This window comes from Mauremys mutica, chromosome 5 (assembly GCF_020497125.1).
Source record: "Mauremys mutica isolate MM-2020 ecotype Southern chromosome 5, ASM2049712v1, whole genome shotgun sequence".
Classification (NCBI taxonomy): domain Eukaryota; kingdom Metazoa; phylum Chordata; order Testudines; family Geoemydidae; genus Mauremys; species Mauremys mutica.
Window position 1 is genome coordinate 98,887,394 of NC_059076.1, and position 26,413 is coordinate 98,913,806.

General features: G+C 43.7%; 1 protein-coding gene across 4 annotated transcripts in view; it reads right to left on the minus strand.

The window, feature by feature from the left end:
* Positions 1-1,210: 1,210 nt before the first annotated feature.
* The window catches only part of LIMCH1 (LIM and calponin homology domains 1), a 307,869-nt gene continuing 282,666 nt past the window's right edge, over positions 1,211-26,413 (minus strand). For all 4 annotated transcript variants that reach the window (XM_045018682.1, XM_045018681.1, XM_045018684.1 and 1 more), the window contains 3 exons: positions 11,662-11,770; positions 9,298-9,400; positions 1,211-4,461 (listed from right to left, as the gene is read on the minus strand). In XM_045018682.1, coding sequence (XP_044874617.1) covers positions 4,436-4,461; positions 9,298-9,400; positions 11,662-11,770 — 238 coding nt within the window. In that variant the 3' untranslated portion in view covers positions 1,211-4,435. The remainder of the gene's footprint in view (positions 4,462-9,297; positions 9,401-11,661; positions 11,771-26,413) is intronic.

The window sequence follows — 26,413 nt, forward strand, 5'->3', positions numbered from 1 at the left end:
GTCGCTTTTTACAGATTGACTAATACGGCTACCCCTCTGATACCTGAACCAAACTGTAGATCTTGTATATGAGGGAAACCACTTGAAGCGGGGGGGGGGCAGCCCTAGTTCCAGCACCTATGGCCCATCCTAAGAGGTGCTGTTGGTAGAGCCAGTCCCTGCCCCAAAGAACTTGACAGTGGAAGAGAGAAATGGAAGAGCTGCAGAAACAGCTGGACTCAGGCGGTGTCTCCTCCCAATTGTCCCAGACAAAGAGCAGCACAGACGCCAGCCCGTGCCCCAGGGCGCTGGATTGCGGGCAGGCCCCACTCCTTTCCCCGGCTGAGGTCTGGGCCGCTCCAGGCCGGACACCGATCAGTGGGGGGCCAGCCCCTGACGGGCCGCCCAGGGCGCTCCGGAGCAGCGCGGAGGGAGGGGGCAGAGGCTGCAGCGGAGGGAAGGCACAGGGGGCGCCCCAGGGTCACTGGGGTGGAGCAATGGGGCGGGACCCACAGGCTGGGAGCCTGGCACGGGTGGGGCTGGAGAGCCGCCCTGTCGGGGCAGCCCCATGCCGGCCTTGCGCCGCCAGTCTGCACCGGGTGGCCTCTCGTGGGCCCTACGGCTGGGGCAGGTCCCGCTCCGAGTCCGGGCTGCGAGCGGCGGAGCAACTCCGGCTGTCGCCGGCTGCCTTCAATTTCGGCGCCACAGCGGCCCCCGGTGGCTGACAGCGGCACTTGCAGGCGTCCTGCCTCCGGGCGGCTGCGGCGCGAGTCCCAGGCAGCTCCCCGCTCTGCCTGCAGGATGCACTGAGCCACTGCAGCTCCAGCTCCAGCTCCGCAAGTCCCACCTGGCTCAGGCCGCTGGCACAGCAAACGGACTCGGGCAGCCATCAAACAGGGCGCTGCCGAAGCTGGGTTGAGCCAAAGCCCCCTGAAGACCATGGGCAGTCGTGGATGGGCTTTGGATCAGGCCCACCCGGAGAGCCCTGCCTGTCTCTCGGCTCAGTACTGAAGGCGCTTTCCCAGCGCTCTCAGCAAGTCCAGCCCCTGGACTGTCACCAGCCAGGCTTCAGGGAGCAGCCCGCTCAGTGTTTTCCATCGCAGGGTGCTCAACCCTCCTGGCAGGACTTCCTCCAGCTCAGGCTCCCCCAGCTAGGTGGGGCAAGGTTGTAGAGAATTTAGCAGCTATTTACTGCCCAGCCCAAGGGAAGTTAATTATAACAAGACAAATCAACACTGCACCCAATTTATTCAACATTTTATTTATAAACATACATTAACTATAAAAGCTGTTGCATCGTAGACAAATTTCCCCCTATTTTCCAGAGGCATTTTAGAATAAATATTGTAAGTGAAGATTAGTGTAACTGTATGGAACATTAGCCCAACTAGGACAGTAATTCTTGTCCTTGATTGGGTTTGCATATAAGGTGGATCCCTTCTAGCTCACCAACCATTATGTCATGTATAGCTAGCTATAGTATGTATTCCATCAATAACACTACAGAGCAGGAGTAAGGAAAACCACGATGAAAGTTTGGTAGCAAAATACATAAAATGGCTATGACAGTTATCAATGTTCTCTGATGTAACAAGATGGTAAATAAGCTTTTGCAAGAGCTAAAAAACATTACATTGTACTTGCTCAGCAACAATACATCACTGTAAAACAAACACATTTACGTGGTAGCTCAATGTAGGTAAAGCATCATTTTTCCTGCAACCACAAACAAAAATAAAAAAAACAGAAAAAGAAAAAAAAAGAAGAAAAATATTTCAAACTTAGGTTTGAATTGGAAAAAGCTAGGCCTTAGCCAGCTTGAACTGCCATGTGACAGTCTCCAAATGAAAAAATAAATCAAATATAAACAAACCATTGGCAATTAGCATTTAGAAAATGTTCTGTGCTGGTGACCAGTTGTTCATTATGGAAAAACACTGTGTGGTCTAAGAATGCTGCTTTGTTTTGCTTTACATTAGTTTTGGTACATATACAATTAGCCACACTAAAATATGTATATATGAAAAAATGAGAGAAAGGAGGGCTACATTTTCAAGAGGCTTCAATCAGAGATCCATTTGTGCGTTTGCAACTCTGCACATAAAAACTCCAACTTGCACATGCATTTTGGCTCCAGTCATGCTTCTGCTAAAATCACTGGGAGTTTACCACTGACTTCACTTGTACACTCAGGTGACTGATTTATACATCTAAATCTTATCACCTGTGTGCATAAGTGTTAATGACTAATATCTAATGTTCACACTCAATCATGCAAAAATGGAAGTCATGTTTTGAAAATTAGGCCCAGAATATAATATATTCACTTACCCTTAGTGTAACAGTTGGAGTTAGATAGCTGTAAAAAGTACTTTATAAAAATCTGTATTTTGAATTTTCATATTGTGCATTATTTGCAATAAAGTAGTATGATGACAACATGCAAAGTGTAAACATGTAAACATCAAGGTTATCAAAACATTTAACAGTAAATCATGCAAATGGTTAATCAAAACATTGGATGTTGCTCTATATATCCAAAAGTTTCTTTTTTATTATTTTTGTAGGGTTTTTTAAAAATAAAATAACCTCCATGTGAAGTCCTGTGAGCTTTACTCTTGGGATTTATTGCATCCATAAGTCACCACTATGTGCAACAACTTCGCATTTTCTAAGGCACAGTTTTAATGAAATAATGTGCAACTTTCTATTAGACAGCAACAATGTCTTAAAATTACAACATTGTACAAATGTTTTCAGTGACAAAGTATTTCTGCATGAGCACGCAACTTGCATGCAAATAATTGTCTAGCATTTTAAATAAATAGATGCTATCAATATAAACACTTAGAAAAAAATTATTGCTTACCTAATATCCACTTTATTTCCTTTTACCAACACATCAAAAGACAATGGATGTGTACATATTCTGTCACATACAATAAGGAATCTCTTAATTTAGTTGATCATGGTTTTAAGGCAGAATAAATAGATTTTTTCCTCATTTTAAATCGCATCTTAAGCTGCTAAGTGTGATGCTTTTGAATAACTTCTCTTTATCAGCCTGCTGAAATTCACCATGTAGTACAGTTAGAAATCAGTACTGTAATATTTTACAACTGTAATGTGTGAGCTAAATTTTAGGGTATATTCTTGATCTATACACTCACAGCTTCAGTTTCTATTTCAGGGAGCTACTGGTATGCACTAATGGTAGAATATATTTATGACAATGCACAGAGTGCAACTGACCCAAATGCGCTTAATAGTTTTGTTGGGTTTTTTTGTAAAGTGTTACAGATTGGACCTCATCCTTCATTCTTTATACACTCACAAATCCCACTGACTGCAATGAGAGTTGTATGTACAAGGAACACAGGTTCAGGACCACTGATGTACTGCACTGAATCACAGCTGTTTATAGTCTGACACATTCTAATTATATTGACCCTTTATGGGACCCAAATCAACCTTTCTGGTTTGTAAATGTATTTCTACTATATAGAATCTCATTAAGGTATCAGATTCATAAGATCTGCTAATTCATTTGTAACAACTCTACTGGCCATGAGAAAATTACAAGCCAGTAGATCTGTTTAGCTGTACCAACAACCACCAACCCACCTCTGGTAGATTCAGCTTCATCCACGTCAGCCCCCCAAGAATTTGGTAGTACTGTATAATTCTGTACATGTTAAGAAAAGATTTCCTCTTTATTATCCTAGTGGGGATCTTTGCAATTGCTAATGGCATACACTCTTTCAAGGTTAATGAAGAAATCTTTATTTGATTTCTATTAAACTATAGTGTTGAACATTACTTGATGTATACACACACTGAAAAAAAAAATCCTAATGCTAAAGGTGCAATAATTTATTTGTATAACTCCTACCCTCCACTGAAGGTAATATAAAACAAAATGTTTCAGAATTACAGTATGCATTATTAAACTAGTGTCTTTGTGTAAAAAAGTTATAGTTTCAGTAATAACAGAAAAGTCACTTGTGATGTTTAGTTTTGCAAATGCACTAATTTGATGCTATCTCGAATTGACACATTCTAGAACTTCCATAAACGTTCTGTAAACTTAATTTTTTAATTCCTAGAAGTATTAAAACAAAACAGATTTATTGAATCTTTTCTGACTTTGAGAAGACCAAAATAACAGATTTTAAATCATAAACATATCTAAAAATATGGAAAACCTCTTTTTTAATATTTCAGATATGAATTACCAAATGTTCTTCATACACATTATGCAAATTCATTAAGAAAGGGAAAAATCATACTGCGCTTTAAAGTAGCAGATGCAGCCTTTTATATGAGCATTACAAAATGAGATGGGAGCTATGAAGTCCATGGATACGAGCGCTTACAAGTGATTGTCTGGAAGCAGCCCCAGGGACATGATGGGGAAGCTCCTTCTTGCGGCAAGTTTTTAGGACTGAAATTCCTGTCACAACGTTGTTGGCTGCCCAGCAGCTAAATTAAAAAATAAAAACATAGTAACAGTTACAAAGGTGACAAATCTTGACACTTGTTACTTTTGAAACAATGGAGTAGATAGGATTTCCCTCATGTCACACTTATATGCAAGAAATCCTGGCAAGAGTTTTACAACTCAGTAGTGCCCCTCGTTCTACAGTCAATTAAAGATATAGATTAGGCACCAACGGGGGGCGGGGGGGGGGGAGAAAAGTATATAAATATTGGCCTAGCAGGAATTTATCCTTTATGTTTGAAAGACAAATGATCTCCTTTGTATTGCTAGCACATTCTGCATGCACTTCCAGTCAATTTACCCACACAATTATGATAAAAACAATATTATGGTAGAACAACATGGCGGAGGTTGATAAGTCATCTTTAGCCAATTCCATTGTGCCAATTTTGCATTATGTGACTGCACACAATGCTCAGAAGCAGCCTCCTCCTGTAACCAGGCAATACACAAGTTAAAGAGTGTTAACTACTTTGCCTTAGAACTTCTTCGTCAGTGTCACATGTATAACATTAATGATATGGACAAGAATATTTCTGGTTTGTTTTTTTTTAAAGTTTATCTGTATTAATTTGTTGTTCTAAAAAGATAAGCTATCCATAAACTGCAGTCACTTATTTAAAAAAAAAATACCCTGGCCACTTAGTTTTCTCCTAGAAAAACAGAAGACACGTTGACATACCGGTACATATTTTTTTATTTCAAGTTTCTAAACTGGTGTATTCATTATGAAATAAAGTAATTTGGAGCTTCAGGCAAACTTCTGGCAGGCAGCTGTTCTGCAAGTGTATCCACACCCCTCTCAGCCTCTTATTTGCACAACTTTTGGTTAGTGTAAGGGCACTAACATTGTAGTACCTGTCCTCTATTTTAGACAAAGTATCTTCCACATTTTTATATATAAATAAAAGCCAGACAACATACAGATAAACCATTTCAACTGTTGAAGGCCAACAAAATCAACCCCTCTAGAACTCCTAAACCTGGACTATTTGTCCACTTTTGGAACTTAAGCACAAGTGGGTAAATTTTTTAAATTTTGAATCAAAAGAAAAGCTCCTGAGCAGAGAGAGGCCAATTTTCAGTTTAGAGAAAACACCTGAAGGTGAGCTAGGAAATTCTGAAAATATTATTTGTATTACCCTAGCACCTGAGAGCCCTAATCATGGACCAGGACCCCTTTGTGCTAGGCACTGTACAAACACAGACTATGAATTTGTAATGAAAACAAAGAACTTTAAATCACATATGCACAAGTGACGTCACCATAATACATAGTATTTTCTTCTACTTTCTAGCATAAAGTTGTAATAAAACTGCAGAAGACAACTGCTACCTCACATGTACTAAGCAGTAATACTCAACAGTGCCCTCTCTTGTAAATGGGATCGCAACCCTCTTTCAAACAAACAACAAAAATTGGGGAAGGGAAAGAAAAAAAATATTGAATTTTCTTCCAATTTTTATATATAGCTAGAAACACAGATATATACATTTATGGCCAATTCCTCACCTACTTGAGTAAGAGTTTGCATGGTCAAGCCTATAGATATGAAGAAGTATTTCTAAAGTTTCTAATTTTGTTTGGTTTGATATAAGGTGCCTAAAAGCATTTCATAACACAAATAAAACAACTGTGCAAATGAATGAGAGGCTGTACAGCAGCATCCTCTATCTCTAAGAATATGGAAATATTTCCAAACTCAAAAATCATTACATTAGGACTGAGTACAAGTTGTGGATGGACCAGAGTATTTTTGTTCCTTGACTTATAGAGCCAGACTTTTTTAGGGAGGGGAGGAAATAATATGGGAGAAGGAAGAGGACCCTGTGTTTTGTCCCATCAACAGCAAACATGTCCTGGATATTCGGTATTCAATAGAAATTTCAGATCAAGTCTAGGGCGGTGATCTGTGTTTTTCTCCACACCTCCCTTCCTTTCATGCAGAATAAAAGTACCATGTATTTCCTATGTATCTGACCATGTGCTGAGAGGAAGGGAAAGGAAGGAAAGGGGTTAAAAATTCTATAGTAATTTGATATCGATCACATGTAGATGGCATAGTAGATAGGAACAAAATCTGGACTACACCAAGTGGTAGTACCATCCTACACTCTCCAGTGACAAGTGAGAGATCCATGAACAGGAATCTCAAGGACATACAAGGTCCGAGTGTGCTGCAGGGGCCAGATATTTAGACATTAAATGGGATGGCATGTCTAATATTGCTTAACAGGGACCCTTCTGCCAATTAAAGAGCAATGTTCATGGGCTCTGAAGTCTTTTTGGACAGAAAGAGGATCAAAGTGTGGCAGGGTGATGGTAGGGGTGACCAGACATTCCATTTTTAAAGGGACAGTCCCATATTTAAGCCCTCCCAAAGATGTCCCAACTTTTTCTTGAAAACGGGCAAACTGTCATGTATTTTGTCTCCCCCACATCAGTACTGGTGGGTCCTGCTATTGGCCGGATCCCTGTTTGCCAGCCTCCCGCTGACCAGCGGTGAGTGTGAGTGGTCCAGTGGCTAGCAATGGAGGTGGGTGTGCAAGGCTGGTGGTGGGGTGAAGATGCAACGCACGGGGCTGGCTGCTCCCCCACTGGTCTGTCAGCGCAGCCCCTGCTGCATGCTGGCTCTCAGCCAGCAGGACCCAGCCTCCCGTCCCATTTCTGGCCAGTGCTGGCTGTGCACTGCAAGCTGCGATGGCTGGTGAATGAGGGCGGGCGCCAGGTGGCGGCCGGTTACATGTCGCCTCTGCTGCCCACCCATCGGCCCTTTACATGCTCCCCGTCTCACTGCCCTCTCCCTGCTTTGCCCCTTCGCCCCACCGCTCCTCCATATCCCCCCGACAGGGTACATCCCACTCCCAGCGCTGTGTGGAGAACCAGCCCCTGGTTGGAGTGCTCAGCTCACCAACAGCCTGTCCGGCAGGCTCCTTCCTTCCCCGACTGCCTCCAGCTGGGCTGGCGCCCTCGGAAATCACAAGGCCCTCTGTATCGGGGCATAGGCGCCGACTCTGTGGGTGCTCTGGGGCTGGAGCACCCACAGGGAAAAATTAGTGGGTGCTCTGCACCCACCAGCAGCCAAGCTCCCCTCATCCCCCATTCCACCTCCTGCTCCCCCTCCCCCTCCAGTGCGCCGTGTCCCCGCTCCTCTGCCTACCTCCCAGCATTTCCTACCTGGCCACCGCCAAACAGTTGTTTGGCAACGTTAGCACACTCCAGGAGCAGGGTCGGGGTGGTGGGAGGAGTGGGAACGTGGCACGCTCAGGGGAAGAGGTGGGGCTGGGGCAGGGATTTGGGGAAGGAATTAAAATATTGGAGGGAAGGGTCGGAGTTGAGGCAGGGACTTTGGGGAAGGGGTTGGAATGGGGGCAGGGGCCTCATGGAAGGGGTGGAGTGGGGTGGGGGTTGAGCACCCAGAGGAAAGAGGGGAAGTCGGCACCTACGGCTCGGGACACTAGCCAGGAGGAGCTGAGCACTGCATGTGCCAAAGCCCCACACAGCGCTGGCATGGAGAAACCTCTCTGCCCCTCAGCTAAGCTCTGGAGTGGCGTGGGGCGGGGAATGATTTCCAGCCTGTTCATGCCTGCAGGCTTCACAGCAGCCCCTGGGGCAGGGGCTTAGCACCCTTTTCACCTGCCCCTCTCCCCCTGCCCCAGGGAGCAAGGGACTGCTGTCCCCTAGGCACCCTCCCCTACTGAGCCACCTCTCTGGCTGGTGGTTCACTGAAGTCCCTGCAGTCAGGTTCCCTGGGCCCTGGTGCATGATGCAGTCTTAGGGCTTAACCCCTTCCTGCCCGCACTGTAGCCAGAGGTGGCTGGGTTATGTTGGTGGCCAACAGCAGCCTGGAGGTGTTATCTGCCTTTCAATACTGTGCAGATAGGAAGGGACAAGCTACTTCCAGCTGGGGGTTGGGGGTGGGGAAAAAGAGATGAGCTCTGCAAAGACATGGGCCAGGTCATCCCTTTCCTCCCTCTTCCTCCTTTGTGGCTGGAAGCAGCTCCCATCCCTTCCCTCCCGCACAGTGCGGAAAAGCTGCTGCTGGCCACATTCTGGTGTGAACCCTGGCAGAAATCTGGACGGGGGTGGGTATGTGACCCTGCATGCCCCCCTACATGTTGCCTTGGGAAGATGAGGTGCCAGGTACCAGGAGAGGAAGGCCCGTCCCAGGGACCAAGCCAGGCATGGATGGCAGAGAGCACAGGGCAAGAGGGTCGGTCAGTTGGTCAACCCCTTATGTAAGAGAGGTGTACAGGAGTGTGTCACCTCTCCCCGTGTGTGTGTGTGGGGGGGAGGAGGGGTCTGTGTCACCTCTCCCAATGTGAACTCTAAAGCCTTAAAGATAAGAATGTAAACAAAAAGAATCCAACTACACAGTGTTTCTTTTTAACGGAGGCTCAGTCAACTTGATGTTAATTTGTTTGATTGCCGTTGAACTCACTTGAATATCAGTAATTTTACAAGGTTTCCTGTATTCAGCATAGGTGGTGGTGAACGCCTTCAAGGCTGTTACACAGGGAAACTTCCCATCCTCTCAAAAATATGAACAGCAATTACAAATTGAGTAAGTTTACAATACCAAACATTATTCATGCATTACATTGAAAAGCTAAAATAAAGGGTGAATTGGACTGAGAGATTTTTGATGGCAATTGACAGTAACAACAACTTAATATTGTTATGTTACATATGAAAATATGCACAGTTAGTAAATACCTAAACAACTTCCAACAAGAATGACAAGATTAACTCTAGAATGTAGTGTGGAAGGGAAAACATCATGGATATCTATCTTAAAATGCAATCTGGTACTTACTTCTGGATCTGATGTAACAATCATTGCAGTTGAGAAGACCATTTCTAATCCTGACATCAGTTCCACTTGCTGCATCTCCAAGCTGTCCCTTGCAAATTCCACACTGTTGGTTGAAGAAGAATGGAGAGGGTAAGGTTTATGGGACAGGTTCTTTTTCTCTCTCATTTTTTCCAAGGTTTGGATTTTCATTTCATGAGTTCCTTGTGAGGTGAAAAAAAGATTTCACATGGTCTAAAAGCGGGGTTTTTAGAGCGGGCTATATTTAGGGCTTTATCCCACAAGTCTTCACTTAGACTAAATGTACATTAAAATCAATGAGGGTTTTGCCTAAGATATTACTATAGAACTGAGCCCTTTGTGACAGGCAAACCTCAGAAAGGTCGGAGGTTGCAAAGATGAAGATGGTTATTGAACGCTTACTTGAATGTATGCTGTGTAAATCAGGCTGGAGATGTGAGACCAGGTGTTCTCTTGAGATTTCTAGAAATCACCAGCTTAGCTGACTGAGAAATACCATAAGAACAGTCTCTCTCAGACTATTTCTAACTTGAGGGCTTGGTGAAAATCAGAAAGGCACATTCATGAAGACATTGGAAAATGCCTGCATGCATATCCCTTTCTGAGGCAGAAGCAAATTTCAGTTTGAGGCAAAGGTTAGCTCTGGTTTTTGTTTTAGAGGAACAGGTTTGTCCACCTTTACTTATATGCTGCCTCCTTTACAAAGGAAAAGCTAGAAGCAGCAATTTGGGATCTATGGATATTTTTGATTAAGATGCTGGTTAAAAAGTTCTGCAATCGTTTTTCAGCTACCTGGTCAATATCATCATGGAGGCACTGCAGTTTTACCTGTTTCCTCCCATATGTAGTAGGAAGATACAAAATTTAAAAATCATTTGCATGTAACACAAAGGTCACCAAGTACTAAGTACACTGTACTAGCGCAAACATTTGAAATGAGAGCAAGTGATGGAACATTTAACCCTGTCATCCTGCCATTCAACACTTACTTCTATCTAAACAGAGATCTTAACTGTTTAGCATCTAATTAGTAAGAAAGTCTGTTCAAATACAGAATAAAGACTGGGAGTGGATGGGCCATTACACAAAGTAAAACTATTTCCCCATGCTTACCCCCCCCACCCAAGTTCCTCACATCTCCTTGTCAATTGCTGGAAATGGGCCATTTTTATTACCACTACAAACAGATCTTTTTCTTTCCTGCTGGTAATAGCTCTCCTTAACTGATCACTCTCCTTATAGCGTGTATGGTAACACCCACTGTTTCATGTTCTTTCTGTGTGTGTGTATATATACATCTTCCTACTGTATTTTCCACTGCATGCATCCGATGAAGTGGGCTGTAGCCCACGAAAGCTTATGCTCAAATAAATTTGTTAGTCTCTAAGGTGCCACAAGGACTCCTGTTCTTTTTGTTCAAATACAGTTCTCTAGAAAAGTGTCAGCACAGTTTCAAACCTCAGTGACTGGGTCACAGAAAATGTTTCTTGATGTAGGGTTTGTTTTGCATCTGAATCTCAGGTGTGCTGAACAGCCAACATATTCTTCACAAGACAATGTGTAAAAGAACAGAAATTAAAGGGACAGGTACTTTATCTATAAGCATTTCTAAACTGACAGAGTATAATTCATATACTGTATAATTTTTTCTAAGTGAAAGCTCTCCAAGATGAATCTGATCACTTGAAAATGGGTGGGGTGGGGGAGGTGGTCAGAATTACTTCAAAAGATTCATTTGGTAAATTATTTAAGCACAGTTAATCAGATACCAGCATTCAAATATTTTATACTTGGAAATGACATGTAAACTGGAGATTAACCAGTGTTCCTAGGATGACCAGACATCCTGATAAAATCGGGACTGTCCCGATATTCAGCTGTTTGTCCCGCGTCCCGACAGAAGTATTGTCGGGACGCCATTTGTCCCGATATTTGGCTTAGAGGGCGCTCCAGCTTTTTTTTTTTTTTTTGAGCTTCGGTGGCACCCTGCCCCCCTCATGTGTCCCAATATTTTGTTTTTGTCATCTGGTCACCCTAAGTGTCCCTAACTTCTGTTATTTGAGATTGTGGAATAATATCTGCGCAGTTACTTGCTAATAAATCACAGGTCTTGGTTCAATTAATATAACACTTGGTGTAACTATTTGATAGGAAAGAAACAAATTTAGACCATTCTAACTCCTCTTCAATAAAAATGCATAACAGTGGTGCAGAATAACAACTTCCTCTTCCTTCCATTTCCAGTGTTCATGATCCCTAATTACAACATACTTTCTTCCCACAGTAACCATGACACAGGTAGCATGAAATATTTTTTAAACAACCAAGATAATAATGAAGTCATACCCTGAAGCAATGAATGTGAAAATATAGACCGAGTGTTTCAATAATCATGGCAGCTCCTTTTCCAAGAGGAAGCCGACAGGTAGAACATAGTTTCTTTCCACTGACAGACCTAAAAGACAATATATATTTTTTAAAAATTTAAGAGCAATGTATGGCAGAGTGCAAACAAATGTTTATGCAGTTTTATTAAGAGTGGTCTGGAAGAATGAGTGAAGTGCTGGGATTCAGGTGATCCTGAGTTATAATCCTGGCTCTGCCACTGACTCACTGTGTGGTCTGGGCCAAGCCACTGCACCTCTCTGCCTCACTTTCCCCATGTGTAAAAATGGGAATAATGCTTATCAACTTATCTCACAGTTGTGCTGTGAAGATTCATTAGTTAGGGGGAGATGGACTTTCACTGGGACTTGAAATGCTTTTGATAGTCTCCATTCCTTAAGTGTCTGTATAGTGTTTTGAAGATGTACCGCATCTACAAGCCAAATCAAAAAGAGAAGGTGCAAATTGCTTAAATATGATGGCTCTGTTGATGGAGTTAAATAAAAGGAATTACTATTGTGGATTATTTTTGCCCTAACTGAAGATGTAACATCCAAGTGGAAATACATGTGGATTGTCAGTGTTACTAGCATAGCACACTTTTAGGTAAGTTACTTGAAAAAAATTCAGTGTTAACAGTTAAGTTTCAAATAATAAAAAATAATTCAGAAACTCACTTCTCCATCAGAGAAGTCATGCATCCGACAAAGTGGGTATTCACCCACGAAAGCTCATGCTCCAATACGTCTGTTAGTCTATAAGGTGCCACAGGACTCTTTGCTGCTTCTCGATCAGGGAAAACTGAGCCATTGAGTTTCTTGAATTATTTACAACCAAACTGTTAGCATGGAATTTTTTCAAACAATTTACTTAAGTGTGTTTTAAATCCTTCCTCAAGGCTCAGCTTTGCCATGATGCCTGTAAGAAATCAGCCAGTTAACAACAGTGATTGTTGGGGGACAACTGGAACTTACATTTGCCATTTAAAAATCATTATAAATAACGTATGTAAAATTGTATATGCTTGAATATATTCCCCTCTCCTCATCCCTTCCATATGCTGATTATGTTTTTAGATTTTTAGTTCTTCAGAACAGGGAGTATGTGACTTTGTTTGTGTTTGTACAGTGCTCAGCAACATGGGCCCTGATTCTGAAAGGGACCTTGTCTCTTGGCACTAGTGAATTAACAATAATAAATCAGCCGCTAGGTACAGGTAGGAGAGAAATTTCTCAATGATTCATGAGTTTCAAATGAATACTTTGATGTGTGCTTAGGCAGTGATAAGACAACATACAGTACTTACTTTTGATAGTATAGTGCCACAACATAACAATAAGCCACAAAAGAGTGTGCATTTGTAGTCCACTGATGTATACCTTGGCTATATTATGAGAGAACAAAGGCAAATTCCTCTTTATCCACCAGAAAAGTGCATTAATGCACATTCTGCACTAGGTCATTGCTATCGGAATACGGTTTGTTAAAAGTTACATTTAAAAAAAACCCTTAAAATATAGTTTTGGGTGTTTATGCAATATATCCTTCCACTATGTCAAGTACTCCCTAATAAAAAGATAAGAGAAAAGTAATAGGGAAAAGGTTATAAACAAACACATTCCTCCATCTCTCTTTTAGCTTCCCAAAGAGAAGCAACAACCAGATGTTGGCAACAACAGGCAGGCAGAAGTCTAAAACTAACAGTGTTTTGTGCTTGGTTTTGAAAAGTTGGCCTTAACATCCCATGAGCAGGCACACCTATATATGAAAAACATCATGGACCTCAAATCAGATCTTTGAAGAAATGTCTCTTAGCAGATAAGTCAAATATCTCCATATTCATGATAGAAGGATGCTGTGTTAATGGGCATAAGATCATCTCAGAATATTCCCATGCAATCAGTATAGAGAGGAATCAAGGGGGCATAGATGAAAGTCATCTCAAGTACTGTAAATTGGTCTCAAAGTACACTACATCCTCAAACAGATGCCACATCTGCACGTGTTAAACCATTTTTTAGAACAAATACCACTTTAGGTGAATGTGACTCGGAATTACCAATTGCTGCTAAGATGCTGCAATTCATAAATCACTAGGATGTAGTGCTCTTGACTACAAGCACTGAACAGTAAGATGTAAGACATTTAAATCTCTACATTAAAATCCTTCAGAGAATCAGTTCTCCTGCAGTGATCAAAAGTAGTAGCAGTAGATAAAAGAAAAAAAAATCTAAGTTAATCTTTTCTTAGGATACCCAGCAAATCCATTCTTTACTTTTAATCTTCAGAGAGAAGTGGTTTTCAGAAGTGTTGAAAACATGCAGTTCTCACTGATTTTAAGGGGAACTGCAGGTGCTTAGCTTCTCTGAAAACTAGGTCACATTTGCAGACTCTTTGGGCAAGGACTATATTCACTTTGGGTGAGTGTCACATGCTGCCCTAGCCCCTTTATGCTGGGTAAAAAGGGCTAGGAGCAGCCTTAAAGGGGCTCTAAAAGCCTCTGCTCCAGCTGGGGAAGAATTCCCTCAGCAAAGGAACTGAAGAGGACAGCTGCAGGTGTCTTCCAAAGACTCCTACACAAGCCCTGTCACAGGGGGCATACTGGGGGTGGGGAGCATGTAAGGGGTGGGGGGGCATGTGGTTGCACTAGGTAGTGTTGGAATGATTCTGGGCAGCTCTGCTGGCCAGGGACAGGCCTACAGAGTTATCCAAATTACACTGGGGCTGCTCTGCCCTCTGCAACAGCCTAGGATTGGGAAGGCATAAAAGTGACTTAAAGCCACCTCAGCACCACCACCACCACTGGGGTTCCATGTTCTGCACAGCGTGGAATCTCCTGCTGCGAGTACAGTGTACGCACACTGTGGGCAACTGCTTAAAATATATGACACCTAGACTTGCAGGGCTACATTTACAAAGAGGCATCTGAGCACAGAGCACACACATTAAAAAACAATCCAAAACTAATCAAAATCTGGTTACTATAATGCTTCAATTTTCACATTCTTCTTAATGGTGCAGAAGCTATTGTGGGCCTCACTGAGAAAGCAGCAACACTGGGATGGCCCTGGGGCAAACTCTGAAAGTGTAATTGCATTTTAACCATTTTAGTCTTCTAATTGTGTCCAAATTAAGTCTATAAAGGCAAACATAATTAATTTTGATTTATTTAAAGGCATTTTGCAGGGTACAAGGTAGGGATGTAAACATCATTTAAAAAGTTAACTATTTACATGATTAAAATTCTATTGTTTAAATGGTTAACCAATTAAAGGGAGAGGGGCTGGGGTTGCTTTGGCTGGTGAGGCCAGGGCTGGGGTTGATTGGCCGGCTATGGGGCTGGGGACGGCTGGCCAACTGGCGGGGTGAGCTGGGGTCTGGCCCTGCATGGCTGGGGCCGGGGCTGTAGCCCTAAGGATTAATCTGTTGGTCTGTATAAAATGTTTTTTTGCTAAAAGTGTGTAGGCTGCATAGATTAATAGAATTTGCAATAGCTGTAAACGCAAGATACCTAGAAGCTTCTAAACCAGACATTTTGGCCTATTTCCTCTGTGATGCTGAAAGCAACCTTTAAGACCCTTACTATAATAGGAAACAAACCTACGCAAATTGTCTAGGGACTTTTAAAATATCTGCTAACCTTTTACCTAGTTAGGTGCAAAAGTAGGGTATTTCTGCCCACAAAATACAACAAGTCTACCACAAGATACGTAGATAGTTGTCATTAGTACGCACACAAAAGGTCAGCCAATGAAAACAGGTACCCTCACCTTTCCATGGGGGAAAGACAAATTTGGGCATAGGAGGAAGGATTTCTCCCTATAAAAGGTGTAATAATTCACCATTAGGGCGGGCGATACACCCATCCTTCTATTCTCATCGCCTCACCCTGCCTACACCTACAAAAGCTGTCAACTAATGATAAGTCGTAGTGTTCTATCCTTTCACAGCTGTAAGTATGAAATAATTCTTAATTTCTACTTCACCTCTAAGGCATCTATGCTAAGAAGGGTTTAACTCATAACCAGTTTCTTTATAACTATACTTCCTCTAGCAGAGGTGTGAAATTCACTCTAGTACTATTTGCTGCAAAGTGCATTAGAACTGTGTAATATCATCTCATATCTCTTAAAAAACTGTGATATTTTGTAACTTTGTAATCTCATACTGCTTTTAACATGTTACATTTACTTCTTGTTTCATTGATTTTAAATAAAAGGTCTTGTTTGACTAATTCTGTCTCAGTATAGTTTTTCTGTCACATAACCCAATCTCCTTGTATAAATTCTGTGAAGCCTAATTCAAGACGAACTTTTATCTTCTGATCACACATATTGGCGAGCCATACCCATATTATTAATATCTATTAATTATTACTAACATTCTTAATTAATTAGAAACTTAATTATTAAATAAAACTAAATTAGGTGGATAAATTCCACTGTCCCTACTAACCCTCCCCAAATCAGGCAACAGACTGGCGAGCCGCCAGGAGGAGATTTAAGGAGTGTGTGACAGGAATTTCAGGTATTCCAGACGTTTCTGGACCCTTTAAAAGACTTTTTCTTTGAAACGCAAGTAAATAGTTAATTTCAGTAAAACTCTGAAATCTTTCTCTTAAACCAGAGTCAGAATCAACTGTGGTTATTGCTGCTGGCAGCACGCCCAGTATTTCCGTTTTGTATTGTGGTTAAGCATCTTACTTTCACTTTTGCCTAAAGGATTTTACCTGTATTGATAACTGAATATTAAAGTAAGAAAGTTTAAAAGTGATATATGTGCACAGAAAGGGGTTTTTATATGTTGAAGAAGTTAATGAATGGTACCGAATAAAATATTTGCAGTAGCACGGAATTCAGTGACCCACACTAGTGGTGGCGGGTGTCGCAATCCGATTCATAGTTATGGCTATGTATGGCCACTTGTCGGTCCATGGCCATCTTGTCCTGTTAAAAGGACAAGGCAGCCTCCATTTTGGACCAGGTTCCTGTTGTATAAGAGAGGGCAGAGACTCAATCCTGCCCAGCAACACTAGCTGTGTATGCTCTCCTGTGTTTTTGTTTTTTTTCTCTCCTGCTGGGCCATCTAAAGGTCAGGCTAGTTCTGTGTGTGGAGGCCTGATTCTGCCCAGCAACCTGTTTTTTTTGGGTCGGTCGTCTGGAGGTCAGGTTAATTCTGCCCAGAGACTCATTTTCCTGCTCTTTTTTGGACCCAGTCATCTAAGGGTCAGGTTTGTTTACTCGTCAACTCCAGTGTGCCGTGTGCAAAGCCTTCCGACGTGGGGTGGCAACAGCTCGAAACCTGAAGGGAGGAGGGACCAGGGAGCCAATCAGATGCTGACACGAGGGAGTGAGACCCTTCTATAAAACTAGGTTTCCCCCCAAAATTTGTGTGGAGCATCCGCGTGTTAGCTGAAGGACCTGATCACTCGTTCGGCCAGGGTCTCCTCCCGGTAAAGTGCACTCGTGTCGTATCGTTTGGATTCGTTGTCGTTTGGACCCGATCCCTGTCTGCTCGTCATGCTTCTGGTGTCTGTTCTGCTGGTCAGCTGCGCCTGGAGTGCGGTATTTGCTTTTTGATATCTGACAGTTAGCTTATCTAGCCTTTTATTTGTTCCCCTCCCTAACTTGGTACCAAATATCTACTCAGGATATCAGGATTGTATTAGTGAGCTCAGAATTGCACAATTGCTTAGCTAGCTTGTATAATAGTTCTAGCTGTTATTAAATTGTTAATTGCCAACTGCTTTATGTGTTTGAATCACTGCTCTGTCTGTGTCCAGTGTGTGTGTGTGTTTAACTTGGGAGCTGCCTCTACTTAGAGGGTAGCTGACCAAGGGGGTCCAGTCCCCGCGGTCTGAGTGAGTGGAATCTGCCCAGCTGCAGCCGCACCACACTCTGGGTTTACCCTCTGTGTGAAAGCAAGGGTGGCCGAGGCAGTGGCCCGTGGGTCTCTTTTCTGTGTTTGCACCGGGCATCGCCCTGACGAACCCGATTCCTATCTGTGTGATTGGTGTGTCTGCCTATTTGGTGTGGTGTGGTGAGCAGTATAAAGTGTATTATTACTGTGTTTTGGGGTGTGTTTGTACTTTTGATACCATCCCAGCCAAAGTTGCCTACTCCCCCAGCCCAAGTTGTAATTATCCCCTAAATAAACGCAGCCACTTGGCTTTTTAGTGTTACCCTGGTCCTGCCTGTCTTTTCCTCACTCAATACCAAGCTTGACGAACCCCCAGCTAATTCAGACATGGCGTCACGAACAGGATTGAGTGAGGAAAATCCTTCCCGGTTGTCTGTACAGTTTGCTTGTCCGTGGCGAACCAGGGTCACCGACAAAACCCCAGAGGACGAACTTAATCATTTTCAACACCATGTTTTACTTGATCGGGGGGAGGCAGAGGCCATTGGCTGGAATTGTATTATTGGGGAGGGCCACCTGAGCCGAACCTATGCTGCTAGCTTGACTGTTGGTGCTGCAGGCTGTCTCCTGACATGCCACATGGGTCTGCGGTTAACCCCCACGGAGGCCAGTGACCGGCCAACGTGCATTAAGGCAGGGGAAGCCGGCGCTGGGACTGATCCAGTCCAGCTGTGGAAAGGTGCCCGAAGGATTTTAAAAGCAGCCGGGGGCACTTGTCCATCAACTGTTACTCCCCCGAGACTCCCAAGTGGGGGCCCTGCACATGAATTGGTAGTCCAGCTAGTGCAGGAGTTAGAGGAAGGGAAAAAGTCCAGAAAGCTCCTCCCTGACCAGTACAAATCTAAGATCGTTGCCAGTACCTATCACAAGATTTTAGGTCTGGCTCTGGACAAATTGACCGTTGTTATGGGGGCTCTGGCGTCCACTGCTCGGGAGATGGCTGATACCCCTGAGGATCCCGGTACAACCCAATCCCTACCTGCAACCCCATCTCCTCCCTCTCTGCCAACTCCTAAAACCCCCGAACCCTTCCCTCCACCATATCCAACAGCGCCTAGTTTGTACCCGACCCTGCCATCATTGACCCCCGAAAAGGTAGCTCTTAATCCTGCCGAAGCTATGCCAGTACAAATCACTCGGACTAAGGTGGACCCCACAGGGGCACAGAATGTCGTTTTTGAGTGGTGTACACGCAGCAAGGCTGAGATGAAGGAGTTTATCAAGGACACAGGGCGGGGACCAAACGAACCTGTATTCACCTGGTTAGGACGGCTTATTTTAGAATATAGTCAGGAACTTATTGATCAGGAGGAGGCAACCCTTATTTCCCGGAGTGCTGCCTGGTCAAGGGGAACGGGCCGAGGGGTACTGTTAGCTGCTCCTGTCTGGCCAATCTCCGTGCCAGCAGCTGCTTTCCTTCAGATTCAAAATAGTGCTGTAGCTTTTCAGCTACCTCCCAGCGGGATCACTACCCCACGCGATCTCATTTTTACCATCGCAGGGGCATCTCTTATTTGGTGGGAGCCTGCACAAAACCCCCTAGGCTTAACACTGGCACAGCAACAGCTTCGGTCATTTGAAGCTTATTGCTATGTTACTGATCCAGCTGCTATTCCCATCCAAGAGCAGGGGATAGACGTGGCCCTTGATAGCAGCCCTCTGGGGGACACTAGCACGCTGCTGTGGATGCGGGGGTTCCAGGGGCGGCCGGTAACCGCGTTGTTTCAGGCTATGGATCGCCTGATGTGGCCTGGGCCCCAACCGCCTGCGGTGGCTGCGGGCACTGCACCCCACGGGGGCAAGCCCCGGGCTCCTAAGACCAATAGCGGGGAGCCTAGCAAAAACACTGTTTGCAGGGTAAGCTCTATATCACAAAAGCTTCTGGCTGTAGCGTTGGGGTGGCATAAATATATTGCTCCAGAGCCGCCTCCACTTTGAGAGCCAGTTGTTCCTTTTCCCCCTTTTGTTTTTCCAGGATGCGGGTATGGGTATCTGCCCTAATAACATCTAGGCCAGGCGACCCGTCTTGCGTCCCAACCCCTTGTATGCCACGAAGCCCCACGACCCTGACTCTTCAAACCTGGGCATCGCTGGCCAGTCAGAAAGTCGGCCGGCCCACATCATAACAGGACCTGCCCTAGGGCTTGTCCTATTCTCCCCCTTTTTCATTCCAGGTTTGTTCACAGCGGCGCCATCCCCATCCAAACCCTCTACTTAACCAAACTGTGGCTTACGCTCATCAGACACTTTTGGCCACCAAGTCAAGTGATGTACCCTCCATGTCTCCAGACCGTCCTGGCCGGAACAATGTCTCTGCCATTACCCAGCAGCTGTCGTCCCTGGCGGTCCGCATCCGTGAGGAGCGTCAATCCTGGGACTGGTGGCAAACAACCTTGTCAGGCTGGGGACTTGGACAATGGGCACAATCCTTAAAATATTGGTTAATTGCAGCAGCAGTAGTTATTGTTATTTTCTGCTTAAGCCTTGCATGTACCAAAGCACTAATTAACAGGGCTGTGTCAGCACTTCCTATTCAGACTGTGCACTACACTGCCTTCACGTCAGCTGACGACCAGTCGGGCTCTGAGCTTTCCGCTTGAATTCGGTTTTCCCTTATGTTCCCTAGGTTCGTTCCCTCCTAGGTGTAAGCTGACCCTCCCGTGATGGACCGCCAATCGGCCACGGGGGCATGTCGCAATCCGATTCATAGTTATGGCTATGTATGGCCACTTGTCGGTCCATGGCCATCTTGTCCTGTTAAAAGGACAAGGCAGCCTCCATTTTGGACCAGGTTCCTGTTGTATAAGAGAGGGCAGAGACTCAATCCTGCCCAGCAACACTAGCTGTGTATGCTCTCCTGTGTTTTTGTTTTTTTTCTCTCCTGCTGGGCCATCTAAAGGTCAGGCTAGTTCTGTGTGTGGAGGCCTGATTCTGCCCAGCAACCTGTTTTTTTTGGGTCGGTCGTCTGGAGGTCAGGTTAATTCTGCCCAGAGACTCATTTTCCTGCTCTTTTTTGGACCCAGTCATCTAAGGGTCAGGTTTGTTTACTCGTCAACTCCAGTGTGCCGTGTGCAAAGCCTTCCGACGTGGGGTGGCAACAGCTCGAAACCTGAAGGGAGGAGGGACCAGGGAGCCAATCAGATGCTGACACGAGGGAGTGAGACCCTTCTATAAAACTAGGTTTCCCCCCAAAATTTGTGTGGAGCATCCGCGTGTTAGCTGAAGGACCTGATCACTCGTTCGGCCAGGGTCTCCTCCCGGTAAAGTGCACTCGTGTCGTATCGTTTGGATTCGTTGTCGTTTGGACCCGATCCCTGTCTGCTCGTCATGCTTCTGGTGTCTGTTCTGCTGGTCAGCTGCGCCTGGAGTGCGGTATTTGCTTTTTGATATCTGACAGTTAGCTTATCTAGCCTTTTATTTGTTCCCCTCCCTAACTTGGTACCAAATATCTACTCAGGATATCAGGATTGTATTAGTGAGCTCAGAATTGCACAATTGCTTAGCTAGCTTGTATAATAGTTCTAGCTGTTATTAAATTGTTAATTGCCAACTGCTTTATGTGTTTGAATCACTGCTCTGTCTGTGTCCAGTGTGTGTGTGTGTTTAACTTGGGAGCTGCCTCTACTTAGAGGGTAGCTGACCAAGGGGGTCCAGTCCCCGCGGTCTGAGTGAGTGGAATCTGCCCAGCTGCAGCCGCACCACACTCTGGGTTTACCCTCTGTGTGAAAGCAAGGGTGGCCGAGGCAGTGGCCCGTGGGTCTCTTTTCTGTGTTTGCACCGGGCATCGCCCTGACGAACCCGATTCCTATCTGTGTGATTGGTGTGTCTGCCTATTTGGTGTGGTGTGGTGAGCAGTATAAAGTGTATTATTACTGTGTTTTGGGGTGTGTTTGTACTTTTGATACCATCCCAGCCAAAGTTGCCTACTCCCCCAGCCCAAGTTGTAATTATCCCCTAAATAAACGCAGCCACTTGGCTTTTTAGTGTTACCCTGGTCCTGCCTGTCTTTTCCTCACTCAATACCAAGCTTGACGAACCCCCAGCTAATTCAGACAGCAGGGAGTTAATAAAGCAAGGTATTCATAGCCGCCAGAAAGGCCGCAATCAGTCAGAACTTGAATAGTTATCTCGGTCCCATTAACTCTTCCGGACTGCACCTCTGATCCGTCTGCCTCAGTATTCCCCCAATATTTGGCAGGTCCCGACAGAGGGGAAAGACCTCTCGATCTGCTATAAGCCATCGAGAGAAGAGAGTATCCCCACTCTATTTACTTGGGACTTTTATGATATATAGTGTTTAAACCGGTTAAGGGGTATTATTCCTGTTTTCTGTAAAAGGGACGCCTTTTTGTGTATCAGAAATAAATCGACAGAGGATTGATTCTAGTGAATATACTAGACTATACTAGATTCTAGTGAATATACTAGAAAAAGAAAGAGATTAATTCTCTATTTCGTATTAAGAGTGTTAAAAGTGAAGATAGAACAGGAATGGAGTGTGTTGGAATTTCTAGCAGTTTAGCCTTGGAAAACTTTGCTAGGAAATATATTCAGGAACATGGTGGAGGTTTGGAGCAGCTAAGAAATAGTGGAATGATTTCTGAGCAGAGAAACCCATGGGGTTTTGTGAGTAATGTATTTGAGGATGAAACAGAGCAAAAAAAAAAAAAGCTAAGGTGGTGAAGGGAATAGCTGTTGAATGCTTGCTTGTAGCTTGTAGTTCATTGGAAAAGAAATTGGATAAAAAGATGGAGTTACTCAGGGAAGTTCAGCAGATGCTGATAGCCTATAGAGTAGACCGTGGTCGGCTGTTGGAAAAGATTAAAGAACTAGAAAAGGGAGAAAATAGAGCAGAGGAAGTTGAAGAATTGATTCCCATTCCTATTGGTATGGTGGACCCGACAAAGGTAAAAAATCATATTGAACCAGTAACTAAAAGTAAAACAAGAGAATTAGCTCAAGCAGACACAGTACCTTCAGAAGCGAATTTGCAAGTTGAATCTGTGGAGTCAGAGGAAATTGGCAGTGCAGAGAAAACTGACAGTCTGCCAATAAGAGACGGAAGTTCTGAAGTGACAGTTCAGGAGGCGGAGACAAGTGTCACAGTCAGTAAAGCAGTTAGTGACACAAACAAAGAAGCAGAGAAAGAGGAAAAGATCTCTACTTCTGTAGAGACAGCTTCTGTGAGTGAAGAAGCAGTACCTTTAGAATCGGTCATTGTTCAAGGGTTAGAAGAGGCCGTATCACAGGTAACACAGGTAGCTAATGCATGTGATGTAGTGATCTCTAAGTTACAAAGAGAGCTACAACAACAAGCAGGGAATAGAATTCCTGCTCCTCCACCCAATGTTACATTAGCACCATATAGAGTAGAAAATCCAGTTCCTTTGGGTGGACATTTATTGGCATTCGGGCAATCAACATTGCCTAGACCCCAGGAATTTCGTGGGTCCTCTACACCCCCGTGGTATATGCTGGTATCACCTAGTGTATCGATAGAACGCCCTACCACACCAGACTTTAGTGGACTAAGGGATGTCCTGCGTCAGTGTGGAAACACTTTGAATGTAACCCATAGACATTTCATGGAAAATTATCCTAGATACCCAGGATTATCTCCAGTGGAAAGTTTTGATGGTTCAGATGAGGAAAATGTGAATCCAGGTAGAAGGAGGCAAGGAATACAAATTGTAGATTTAAGCTCAGATGAAAGCTCAGATGAAAGCTCAGATTCAGATCCAGAAGAAGGAACTGCAGGTTCCAATTCTGATTGTCCTGTAGCAGTTGTTACAGATATTAAAACATTAGACCTGGTAGCTAAGCAAGTAGAAATGATGGAGGATTCTTCAGTTGCTATGCATGCACAACGTGTGCAGAAGACAGCAAAAGTGTTTGGCTTACCAAGAGAAGATTGGGTTAAAATCTTACAACTCACAGTGAATCGAGCATTGTGGAGTACTTTGCCACTTAAGTTTAGGGTAGGAGAGAAAACTTTTCAAAAAACAGTAGCCCTATTGGAACATAATCAGCACCCAGGGCAAGCTGGAGTAGCAATTCTGTCTAACTTAAAGCAGAAACCTAATGAAACTCCACATCAGTTTCATTTGCGGTTAAGTGCAGCTTGGCGGAGTTATATCAAAGAAGAAACAGATGAACTGCCATATATCAGTCTGCTTGTTAATAATTCTCTTCCTCAGTTAAGAGAAATGGATAATATGCATATTACTAATGATATTTCTTTAAAAAGAACATTAGCCTTGCTGGCTAAAGCACATGCACAGGGAGGCTCTAAATTAGGTCGGCGTGGAGCCCCGGTTGCAGTACTTCAGGAACCACAAACTAATCCTACGGTGAGGATTGAGGGACCTCAACCTCAGCCGGGATTAGGACAAGGAGTTCCTAAATTCCCTAAGTATCAACGTTGGCAAAATGACCCTAACCCACGTAATAACCCTGGACCTTCGAGTGGCCAGGCCCCTCGACAGGGTTATGCGTTTGGATCCTATGCAGGAGCCCGGGATCGTGTTCCTTTCTTTTCAAATGCTGCACAGAACAGTTCACGTCTGCAGAGACCCAAATCACCGCCTTTGCACAAAACTGAGGACTCAGTTGTGAAAATGTTTAAAACAGTGCAACAGACGCTTGAGGCTCAACGACGGGCTATCCGAGAACTTCATGCCCGTGTGAATGAGCTGATGATGATGGAAGGCCAAGGCTCAGCAACCTTGAACCGTCCAGTGGCCTCCGTCGATCCATCCCCTTTTTCCCAGTGGACAGCCACTCCTCCAGAATTGGCTGCCTCTGAGGAGATAGAGGAGGAACCCCTTGATTATCTGACAGCATATGCTGCATGACTACAAACAACCCCAAGTGTAGTCATAACCCCTTTAGACAGAGATACAAGTGGAAGACCCACAATATCTGCAGTGATAGAGGGACTAGACAGGAATCTTATTATAAATACTGGAGCAGCAATCAGTATTCTCCATGTCGAGGATCCTAGATCCTCTCCTCTATCATCAGGATGTACCAAGACACTTGCAACCTTTGCAAGTAATCAGGTTACTACCACACTTTCTACACCCCTTGAAGTACAAATAGGTCACCTAAAAAAGAATCATACTTTTGCATTAATGAAGTTAGCAGACCCAAAGAATTCCTTATTGGGAACTGATTTCTTATACAAACAGGGATGTGTTCTTGATTTGTGTAACCAATTATTGTGTCTTTCAGTAGAACAGGAAAAGGATGACTCTCCAGTAGTCATACCTGAGTGTGGCATGGTATCTCCAGTGGAGGACTTTAAACCTGAAGGGTATGATTTGGACAAAATAGTGGCTAAACATGCAGACCAACCTGAGTTACAGGCATTACTGTACAAACATGCAGATGCCTTTGCTAAACACAAACATGACTGTGGATGCATGGCCGTCACTATTGTTGTGGAAGGAGGAAAAATTTCAGCCCAAAAACAGTATCCTTACCCAGAACAAGCAAATCCATACATAGAAAAGACTATTAAGTCCTTGCTGACACAGGGAGTACTACAAAAATGTACTTCCACTGCAAATTCACCTATTTGGCCTGTTAAAAAACCGGATGGTTCGTGGCGTCTCACAATAGACTACAGACGCCTAAACCAGGTCACACCAACTAAATTGGTACAACCCAATATACCAGATCTAAAAGACATGCAAAAATTGAATAAGGACATAAAAAAAGTAATTTTAGAGCTTTCCAAAATAGACAAAGAGGAATCACTAACAATAGACCCTTTGTACAAACGACATGAACAGCAGTTACAAGTCGTAGATGAAGTTCTCATGTATACAGGAGGTCTTTTCCCTGTGTGGGTAGTTCCAGCTCACCTACGGAGGGAAATGATGTACATGGTCCCTTGGAGTGTCCTGTCACAGAGCCAAATTTCTGTTTTACCCCAGAGCAACCCACGGTAATAGGAAATCAAGTTATTTCCCCTATTCCTATTTTTAAGAACATTACCATTATTCAGTCTAACCCTGATTACCAGAATTTAACTATTCAAAGCACACCTACTTTTCTGGTTTATATTCCACCATTAGGGTTGCAACTAAAATCCTTAATGACTCGTAAAAAGACTCACCTCATTCAAATTACTAACAATATGGATGAAGCCCAACAAGTTATTACTCAATTAATGAATGAAGGGAATGAGTCTGCAACAACTTCCAAAGAAAATTTCGGATTAAAAGTATGGATAATTATCCAAGGAATTGGGATTGTGATTAATTTCCTTATGTTAGGTTATATGCTGTATAAACACAACAAACCCAAGCCAAGAACTAGGCAAAAACCTAGACAGACACCCAAACAATCACCTAAACAAATGCACAAACGAGCACCATCTGGGGATAAAAATGAATATATATACATGGTGCCCATTCCTGATACATACCAAAATTTGCCCAGGTATAAAACTAAAAAGGGCCCCACAAATATTAAGTCTTAGGTGACGGGGTTTCTTTATGTAAACCACCCCGTCAAAGGGGGGCGTGTAGCCCTAAGGATTAATCTGTTGGTCTGTATAAAATGTCTTTTTGATAAAAGTGTGTAGGCTGCATAGATTAATAGAATTTGCAATAGCTGTAAACGCAAGATACCTAGAAGCTTCTAAACCAGACATCCTGGCCTATTTCCTCTGTGATGCTGAAAGCAACCTTTAAGACCCTTACTATAATAGGAAACAAACCTACGCAAATTGTCTAGGGACTTTCTAAATATCTGCTAACCTTTCACCTAGTTAGGTGCAAAAGTA